The sequence below is a fragment of the Bombus pyrosoma genome, linkage group LG14, assembly GCF_014825855.1.
Source record: "Bombus pyrosoma isolate SC7728 linkage group LG14, ASM1482585v1, whole genome shotgun sequence".
NCBI classification, from domain to species: Eukaryota; Metazoa; Arthropoda; class Insecta; order Hymenoptera; family Apidae; genus Bombus; species Bombus pyrosoma.
This window is the reverse complement of record NC_057783.1, coordinates 1478580-1489144: the sequence shown is the minus strand read 5'-3', so window position 1 is coordinate 1489144 and position 10565 is coordinate 1478580. Positions and strand designations below refer to the sequence as shown.

Below are 10565 nucleotides of genomic sequence, written 5' to 3'. Positions count from 1 at the left end.
ATTAAAGAACAATGAGAAAAGTATTAATTAAGAGCATATGTTTATTGACATTACTCTTGAAATGTATAACAATATTACCGTATGATACATCGCGCATATTACATTGATTGTACGCGCGAGTCGTCGGTAAACTATTTCTCGCAAATACATCACTGCAATATGTTGTGTACTCAAGGGAATTAATATTTAAAAACGAACATTTCGTTTGCCTTTGACAACTAACGTGCAAATCTTACATATTATCATACACTGATCAAAAGTGATGTATAAAAATGCACACTGATGTCCCATTTCGGCTGCTGATTTCGTTGAATCGACTTACAAAGGAAAACATGTTGCAAGTACTTTGTTCAGAATTGGCTACTTGGCAGACCGTATTCGCACATCGAATTCGCTACTATTCGATTCGTACGCTTTCTCATACATAAACGTATGTACGGCATAACAGTTACAGTGACGCGAATGACGCGATCGACGCAGGCATTATATATACTTATCCGTGCAACGGAGCATTCGTTAGGCAAATTATTATTACATGTTCGGAGAGAATCTAACGTGCGACGATATTCACGAAATGTTTCCACTGCAACTAGCAGCTTTGGTCTTTATCACTGAGAGACACTGGACAGTACTGGTTGGGAGCAATTGTTGAAAAAAGTCTTGAAAATACTGGCTCGAAACTTTTTATAGTTCCATTTATGCGATTTCCTTTGTATTGATAAATACTTTAGAATATACTTTAAAACGCAAGACCTGCTTCAGAGTAAGTGGTAAATATCTTCTCGATTGAATTAACGTAAGCTGCTGTCCTCAAGTCCAAGCCAAGATTGAACTTCATGGCTGTTTTCATAATAGCCTGTCATACAATAAGAATAAAGTTAAACAATGATTAGACATTTTCCATTTGTTTACCGAAAGAGAAAGAATAGTTAATTACCCTCGCTGATCTTTCCATAGTGTAGTCCAAACCAGAATGAACAATATCTTTTTCAGAAGCACCAGAAATACGTTTTTGAAACGCTTCGGAGGGTGTAACAGGAATTCGACCGCCCACACGACCGAATCTACGTTCTAACGATTCTTGTACAGATTCTAAAATTTTTAATGAAAATTAGAAATTTGCAATAATATGTGCGAGCCAACTAGAGTAAATCTTTATCATCTATACATGTGATCATATATACCTAACAAGTGATAATTTGATTCCCTTTCATACTTAAAGGTTAGACGACCATAAGACACGTGATTTAAATTCTTTAACCACTCGAAGAAGGAAACGGTGACACCACCGGCATTGATATACAAATCTGGTATAACTAAGATATTTCGGTCGATTAAAATTTTATCGGCAGCTGGAGTAGTTGGTCCATTGGCAGCTTCGGCTATAATTTTTGCCTAAAATAGAAGCAGCAATTGTTTAAAGAACGTTTGAGAACACACAACGATATGTATTTATATACTTAATGTTAGAAAACAAATGTTCAGAAAATTTTTTACCTGAATAAGACCGGCATTGGCTTTAGTAATAACTTTCTCGACAGCTGCAGGTATAAATATATCACAAGGCTCGTACATAAGATTTTCACCTTCGTACGGTTTAGCATTAGGGAAGCCCACGATAGTACCATTCTCTATACGGTAATCTTCTAGTTGCTGTGGTATAAATTATGTTAAGTAATCTTATTAATGTAGAATAATCTTGTTAAAATTATTACATCATAGTTGCTTACCTTAGGATCAATACCTTCGGAATTATAGATAGAACCATCGTGCTCGATTACTCCTATGCAAGTGGCGCCTGCACGATGCAAATAACGCATTGAATGTAAACCGACGTTACCAAAACCTTGAATAATGAATGTTTTTCCTCCCCAACCAGGTGTGGTGCCTAATGGTAAAAAGTTAATCAATGAGAAAAGAAGGCATTGAATTAAAAGACTTATTGCTACCGACGAGTATGCTGTATCCAGGTAATTACATAGATAATACTACTGACACGATTATTGCATTTTTATCTTTTATGCTATGTTTTAACAAAATAATTTAAAAAATTGGAAAAGATAATGGATAGTATATTACAGCAACCATTATTAAAGTAAAGATAACTCCAGGAATGGGCCAGGTGTAGTTTAAAGTGGTGAATATATTAACAGTTAGCACAATAATGTCCACAAACGAGATATGTACATATATATATATATCATTTTATACTAACCGACGAGAAACGAGGTATCTCACTCGTAATTATCTGCTTCAACTGTTTTAATTAACTGTTAGTATATCTTAACTCATAAAATACCCAATGTCAATGTGTTAACTGTAGATGGTTGACATATAGACATCCAATGTAGAAGGAAATAATATTGGAAATGTCCTCGTACCGATCATGCTCATGTAATTAGCTTCGTTGATAAAATTTTCTATTCCATGGAACAATCCACGCCCTGTCGCAGAAATACGTCCATGTATTCCACCCTGATTAATTGGTTTCCCTGTGACACAGGCGTGAGCGTTGATATCCACATGCCCTATAGTCTTGGCATATGTGTCTGCAATCCAGGACATTTCACGTTCTCCAGTTCCCATGTCGGGAGCGGGAACATCGACGCCGGGTCCTTTAAATTCAAACGAGAATATATTTATGTGATTTTAACTAATATAGGGTATTCGCAAGGCCTTCTTATTCAATTGAACTAATATTATCAACGAAATTTTACAAGAGCTACGAATTACAAGTTGCCAGATCCAATAAATTCTGTTATATAATACAAAAAGTTTGGTAATAAAATAAATGGAATTGTAAAAATTACAAATGTTACTAAATATTAAAATAATATCTTTTATCAGATACACATAATATGAAATTTAAATTGTTTATTTAAAAATTTATCAATAATATATTGAACTTAAATACATAATTCTGCTAATCTATTCTTGACATTATTGAACGGATTAATTACTCTTTTTCTTATCTATAATCAAAATTGTTCCACAATATTTATATTTTTGGCAACTTGCAAATTGCAATATTTTAAAAATTAAAGAATATTCTATCGAAAGAAATACGCAAGTATCCACATGTGTATTTTTGAGCGATAGCTAATCTATAGCTGATCGTAGCAATCAGCAGTTATTAGAGAATAATTCTACGTGTATTGGTTTTAAATCCATTTATGTAACGTGATCGTTTTATGCTGACATGCTGAACAAAATTTATCACAACGAGCCCAATAAACAGTTAGGTCGAAACAAGTTTAATAATGCCGCATACAAGTATGCAACAGAATCACGTATCTTTTGCTTCTTTAAAATTCTAATCATCTTCGATGTAAATTTTAACAAAGGCATTTTTCGATATTTTGACGTATCTCACCAATAAATCCCTTCTTCGCGAGCTCCAGCGTGAACCTTCTTGTGATTTTTTCGAGCTCATGTTCCGAATACAATTTAGGATTAATCTTAATACCGGCTTTAGCTCCACCGAAAGGAACATCTACACAGGCACACTTGAAAGTCATTAATGCCGACAAAGCCTTTACTTCGTCCCGTGAGACATCCATCGAGAAACGGATACCTGTAACAAACAATTATTTCTTTTCTATAATTTTATACTTTCAAAATCAAATAGAACAATCAATTAATTCATAATTTGCAAAATATCTTTGCAACGTTCCATTTGTTCGAAATTTCATTACGAAACTTGTTAATGTTATGTAAGGATACTTATTAATACTTGTAACTTGTGACCAACAAAATTTCGCTGATGTTCAATTGCGCAATATGGTCCTGCTGACATTCAATATATATAAGTTGAAAATTTTCCACCGTCTTTATCTTCTATTTATTTTATTTCAAATCGTTCGTTTTATTTATATGCTTCTATCATATAATAATGTAAAATACTAAACAAAATAAAATTAGTGTTTTTGAATAAATATAACGAATACGTATTCTAATAGCTATTATTGACGATAGTGATAATGTATATATAGTCACCCATAACTCTTTGTGTACTTCACATAAAGGCGGTTTTAAAATGCCATAAAATACGTTCTATATCAACACTGCTACAGGCTGTTTTAATGTTATTTATGTTACACAAAATCTAATGTATTGGTTAGTACATATACATTACGCAACACGCGAATATAGCTGCCTACACAATGATTAGCAGTCGTTATGCGCATATTTGTATGCGACCTCGCTAATGAATTTTTCAAACAACAGCTGGAATTGTGTTATAAGCACAATGTTATCGTTTAAAACCTAAGCAAAGATTGGTATAAAATCGAAGAAAAATTAATAAGTACGCACGCTGTTTTAGCAGGTTCGTGCGAATAAAAAAAGCTGCATCAATTTGTTTCCATGAGAGCATTGACCTTTCGAGCATCGTCATGACACTGGCATGCTAGTGCCAAATTCTTAAATCAAATAGTGAATCAAGGTAGTTAGCTAATGTTTGGCAGGGACGAAGAAAAACACCAGACAGCTTGGCATTGTTACGTTGTATCGGCATCTTCTAATAGCAATGAGTTACGTTCAAAGACAAACATTCGCTGTTTCTTATAATAATAACAACGTGAACAAGAAACGAAATGTAAGCAATTAGTATTGGGACTTTAATTATGTCACGCAGATAACAAAACTGATAAACACGACTTAATTTTTAAAAAGACCGCCAGTGACGAATATAGGGGAAGGATGATCTTCGTCAACGGAGAATCGTCGAGTTCACTTTGCTTGGCTCTCAAAAAAGATCTACCTCACGAGATGCTGTTACGTTTCGCTCACGAGCTCAAGTACAAATTTATATCAAGGAGATGTTTCGATATGCGTGATTCGAATATCTTTCTCAACAAATCGGATAAACAACTGTTCAAGAAATCTAATTAATTCTGTAGGGTGAGTCAGTAACGATGATAAGTACAATCGTTAAGAAAATTCTCTTCCAGAATAATTTCCTACTGATTTTACTTGTTTTAAGCCATTCGACAATTAGCCAAGTTCCCATAAATAAATTTTCAAATTTGATCTTATCGAAAACGGAGCGCTGTATGAGGATATTCTTTCTTCCTTTTCTTCTTTTGTTTTTGTCTTATTTTTCACGTAGAATCATCCCTTTACCGTCTGTACCACGATTATTGAATCACCCTGTATATCTGATATGTAAGTGCATATACTAACAAGAGATTTTAATTGCCATATCCTAGGCATCGCATTACTAGTACGTATATCGACGCATCAGCGCGTTTAATCATTGATGTAATACAATCCTCGTGAGTAAGAAGTGCAAAAGCTATGAGAACGAAAAGCGTTGGCACATTATCGTTCCTCATCATCTATTTGTGCGTCACAAAACAACAATTTTTCCGATGAGGGCTATGTACAAATATATTTTCCACTCCATTTATAAAATAAATTATTCATTACATAAAAACAGAATGACACGAGTTTTTTTTCTAATAAGCTAATGCTATGTATTATATAGCAAACGTGGTTTCAATAATCTGTCTACTAAAATCGAGGTTAAAACCATGTCATTTAACTCCTGAAGCCGTAAAATTGTCGTTTCCAATGTCTCGTCGTATACTGCACATTGAGTACATAAAAGTAACTAGAAACTAGCACAAAACTCGACTAAAATTATGACACGAACAAAAGATATACAAACGTTAACAAAACAAGATAATTTTGAATTTAAATATATGTTGGATTTAAATTCGAAAAATTCGACAGAATGAAATTTTAGCGAATTTGATCCGGTTTAAGACTGCTCGTGCCTGTTACGTATCGTTATTGATGACGTAATTAATGCTAACATCAAATTTAAGCGGCCATGAGAGAAAAATTACATATTCTATAAGCCATCAGGCTTTCATTCTTTCTACTTCTCTCCTTCGTTTACGTTTCTCCCATACGTATGGGAGCGTAAACGATGCGACAATTCTGTATTTGTTCAAATGTTTTTAATAATAAAAGAAATAACTGCAAGCAACAATTGGTGTAATCAAGATCGCAGTTGTTAAATATCAATGAAAAATAAATGTTATCGCAAGCATGGTAAACGAAATGTAAAATAAAGCGTCTCTCGATTTACCTCCTTTGCAGGGTGTTCTATGAGTTGAATGTTGCGCGCGATAGCCAGTAATCATTTCGTAGTCGCCCGAGTCGCGTCTCAAAGGGAAGGAGGTTTCGAGGATGTGGTCACATTGTTCCATTAGCATCAAGATACCCTTCACTTTCTTTTTTCTCTCTTCCACGCTCATCCTGGAACGTTTACCGATATCTTCGACCAATTTGTCTTCGACGATCTGACAAGCTCGATGAAAAAAGTATTCGACCATATCGAAAAACTTTGGATTCAGATCGTCGGGGATATCCTTTAGTCGATCGGGTATCTGATGATCGGCATAACCGCGTGCTTGAAACGCCGGTACGATACGTATGAGAGTATTATGAATAACATCATTATTCGGTACTTGTTTCAAAGCAATCGACGACCTTGTTAGTTTCCTTATGTGAAACATTTTCAATGTATCTCGTCACCGTTGTAATTAAATCGATTTTTACAACGCTTTTCACACAATGTATGTCTTAACTTTCCTTGTTCCTTTCTTTTTCTCTCTATCCCTACCCGTTTCTTCTATCTCACTTCCGATCTTAACAGAACTCGGTCTCTCACCCGACTACCTCAGTAATCGCGTTCCTTTCCTACCGATCGAAACAATTTTACCTTTCCACCACGTTCGCAACACTCTACCTATCTCACCACTCACCACCCTACGTGCCAACGCCAACTGGTCCAATCACTTCGAACACATACCAACTCCGAAATTCTCTGTATGATTTCACTCGATGCGAACAAAATTCTGCCAACATTTATAAATAAATCTCCCTATGCTGTTCTGTGGTATTATTGCCATATTTTTGAATAACCAATTGAACGTTAAATTTTTTAAATTTAAGACAGTTGTTAATAGTTGTCCGTTGTACGACTGGTAATCCGGATTTTGTAAAACATATTTTATTTCAAAGTTTCAAGAATATAGCGACAAAACACGGGGAAATAATAATAGAATAAATTCGTTATTAATTAAAATATATAAAAGTGGAAAGAACCGAAGAATTAAATCACAAACAGTATAAATGCGAAATATGTATCGTTTTAAGATGCTACCGAATCTAACAAATAATCAACATCGAGTGAACGATAATACTATTGTTTCAATTTTAAGTCGGGATTTATATTTTTATTAAGTTTATAGCCCGTTGTTATAAGAGATATTAAATATCTAAAAAAATAATGCAGATTACTTATCGTTGGAATCTTGTTATTAGAAACATATGACCTGTTAACATTTTTAAAATGCGACCAAAATTTGATAGTTCTTTTCGTACGTAAGTGCTTTATCAACGTATGTATTCATAGTCCATCGAAATATAATATTTTTAATACTTGTGACGTTAAAAATTAATAATTATGCACGATAAATTGACAGTAATTAATTTTCGCATATGTATAAGTGAATAGTACTTTCAAAGTAGGAATCATGTCAGAAAAATCAGTTTCTCCAGATTTTGTTACACAAAATCAGCCTAGAAAAGTTAAAAAATTTCATCACAAGAATAGTAAAAACAAAAATAGAAAAACATCTAAGAGGGAAACTTCTAACGAACAACCAGTGCTTGTTGATGATGAAAAGGGAAAGGAAGAGGAAAATAAAAAAGAAATCAAAGGTCAGAGAGCTAAAGTCCCAAAACAAAAAGATACATTTCCACGACATATTCCTGAGAAAGAAATTGACAAACTTTTAAGAAATGAAAATTCCAATGAAACACAATACATAGAAGGACAGTTACGTGTCAATCCCTGGAGACGTGAATATGCTTATTTATCTTTCTCTGATGATGAATGCGATCTATTAATCATTGGCTTAAGGGATAGAAATCGAGCTTTTGATGGTGATTTTGTTGTAGCACGTATAAATCAGCCAGAAAAATGGAAAATGCATCAAGGATACGAGCAAAAAACAGGTGTCATTGTTTGTATACGAGAGAAAATACATCCAAGAAAAACAATTGGGTACTTCAAACAAAATGGTGAAATTTTTTATCCCAGAGATCGTCGTGTACCATTAGTTAAGATAAGTAAGAAATCCTTGCAACAATTTGGTGTGTGTCAAAATTATAAAGACATATTATATTTGGTTGTTATAACTGACTGGACAAAGCCAAAGTTTGCAGTTGGGTATGATAAAAATTTATAAATCTAAACAAGTAGAAGCTTCAATGATTGTTGAAATAATATACTCACTTACATGGTATACAGGCAAATTGAAAAAATAATTGGAAGTATTGGCGATATAAAAGCAGAATCAAATTCAATATTACTTGAATATGATTTAGATGTTACACCTTATAGTCTAGATGTAACGAAGGAGCTTCCAAGTAGTGACTATTCTTTAACAGAAAATGATATTAAAGACAGAGAGGACTGGAAAGATGAATGTATATTTACTATCGATCCTGATACTGCTGTTGACTTAGATGACTCAGTATCTTGCAAACCTTTGGAAAATGGAAATTATGAAGTAATTACATTGTTCTGTAAAGTTATCTCCAGAGAGTATACTTCATTTGTTTGTCTATTTGTTTATATGTACATGTGTATGTATATATATATATATTCTTCTTTTTCTAGATTGGTGTGCATATATCAGATGTTACTCATTATGTGGAATTCTTATCTCCATTGGATATTCAAGTTTCAAAACGAGCTACAACTATATATATGGCAGATAACGTATATCACATGTTACCAAAAGAATTATGTCAACTATGTTCTTTGTCACCTGGTCAAGATAAATTGGCTTTTTCTGTTATTTGGGAAATGACGCAAGATGCAAAAGTTGTTAAACATCGTTTTGCTAAAACTGTAATAAGATCATGCTGTCAAATGTCTTACCAGCATGTTCAGAAAATGATTGAAAATCCAGAATATAATTGGCCAGATGACTCTATATATATAGATGGAAATTACAAGCTTAGTGATTTGTCAATAAAAGTAAACATTTTACACAATTTAGCTGTTCAAATGCGTAAGAGAAGATTTCAAAATGGTGCGCTACAAATAAATCAACCAAAATTATATGTCAGCGTTGATAGAATTACGGGTTTACCAGTATCGTACAATATAGAAGAACAGCAAGATAGTAACAGGTATTTTTAGTATTTTTAAAGTTATACTATTCTTAAATTATGATATAAATGTGCATATACGTATATACATATACATTATATTTTAGACTTATAGAAGAGTTTATGTTGTTAGCTAATATGACAGTTGCTACGCACTTATACAATGTAATTCCGGAGACTGCTTTATTACGCAACCATAGAGAGCCCTCAAAACATATTCTCAGTACGACGCAAGATATGCTGCAAAAATTTGGCATTCATTTAGACATTGAATCGTCTACATCTTTGCATACTAGTATGAAACGTTGTGAAGAAGGATTAGAAACTGAAGACGATGAAAGAAGAATAATAATGAAATATAGGATGATGGTTATCAACAGTCTTTGTTCCAGAGCTATGGCTGTATGATTTTTTCTTTAGTTTTGAAGAACTTCTTAATACATGTATAAAAATTGAAATCACTCTCTACATTCTTAGCGAGCTACCTACATATGTTCGTCTACAGTGAAAGCAGAGGAGGAATTGAGACATTATGCTTTAAACATATCGCTTTATACGCATTTTACGTCCCCAATTAGACGATATTCCGATTGTGTTGTACACCGTTTACTTTATTCAACTTTAAGAAATGTGGACATGCCTAAAGAATGGTCTAAAAAACTTTGCAAATCGTAAGTTACTTAGGAAAAGACTGGAATAATTAATTAGTATAACATGTACAAATGAAATATTTTTAATATTTTTATATGGTTTCTACCAAGACAGAATAGCGGCAAATTGTAATATAAAGAAATATAGTGCGAAAATGGCACAAGAGCGAAGTAACGAATTGTACTTTACGTATTTGATAGATTTAAAGGGTCCTATTGTTACAATGGGTATCGTGTCGAGTGTACATGAAAGTTTTATAACTATTATATTGTGTCATCTTGGTATAAAATTAAGGGTTTCCTTCACGCACTTAGAAAATTTGGCACTCATCGAATATTCTTCGGAATGTTCCCTTCCAACGATAAACATCTCTTGGAAACAATCTGCTATTACTCAGGTAATATAAAGAAGTATATTAATGTTTTTATTTAAATATAACAACATCTTATACATCAGTATGAACAATATAATTTACCTGACGTTTTTCAGGTAATAAATGTTTTTACTTTATTGCATTTGAGAGTTGAAAAGCATCCTGAATCTTTTCAATTAATTGGCATTCTTTTACCACCGACTGAGGAAACAAAAATATAATGGTATTTTGCTGTAAATTAAATTTGAAGACGATCATTATAAGAATATTTATATATATTATATATTTATATATATATGTACATTATTTTATTATACATTTATATATTGTACATTTTTAATGT

The 10565-nt window shown here is 33.0% G+C and overlaps 2 protein-coding genes across 6 annotated transcripts; one reads left to right on the top strand and one right to left on the bottom strand.

Annotated features, from left to right (window-relative positions):
• Positions 1-21: 21 nt before the first annotated feature.
• LOC122574888 (glutamate dehydrogenase, mitochondrial) lies at positions 22-6766 on the bottom strand. Its single transcript, XM_043743061.1, has 8 exons — positions 6098-6766; positions 3374-3574; positions 2382-2615; positions 1731-1888; positions 1498-1653; positions 1185-1395; positions 938-1092; positions 22-856 (listed from the first exon to the last, which is right to left on the bottom strand). Exons 1-8 carry the CDS (start codon positions 6525-6527, stop codon positions 740-742), a joined length of 1662 nt encoding a protein of 553 aa, XP_043598996.1. The 5' UTR covers positions 6528-6766; the 3' UTR covers positions 22-739.
• Positions 1891-10554, top strand: LOC122574885 (DIS3-like exonuclease 2). Of its 5 annotated transcripts, none has more exons than XM_043743054.1 (9): positions 1891-1970; positions 4328-4902; positions 7978-8248; positions 8330-8591; positions 8702-9219; positions 9306-9600; positions 9676-9869; positions 9964-10246; positions 10339-10554. In XM_043743054.1, the coding sequence occupies exons 3-9, from the start codon at positions 8007-8009 to the stop codon at positions 10441-10443; spliced, it is 1899 nt and encodes a 632-aa protein (XP_043598989.1). In that variant the 5' UTR covers positions 1891-1970; positions 4328-4902; positions 7978-8006; the 3' UTR covers positions 10444-10554. The 5 variants fall into 5 exon arrangements, with proteins under 5 accessions (XP_043598989.1, XP_043598988.1, XP_043598986.1 ...); XM_043743053.1 differs by lacking the exon at positions 1891-1970 and having other exon boundaries at positions 4021-4597; positions 4675-4902; XM_043743051.1 differs by lacking the exons at positions 1891-1970; positions 4328-4902 and adding an exon at positions 6957-7878.
• Positions 10555-10565: the final 11 nt, after the last annotated feature.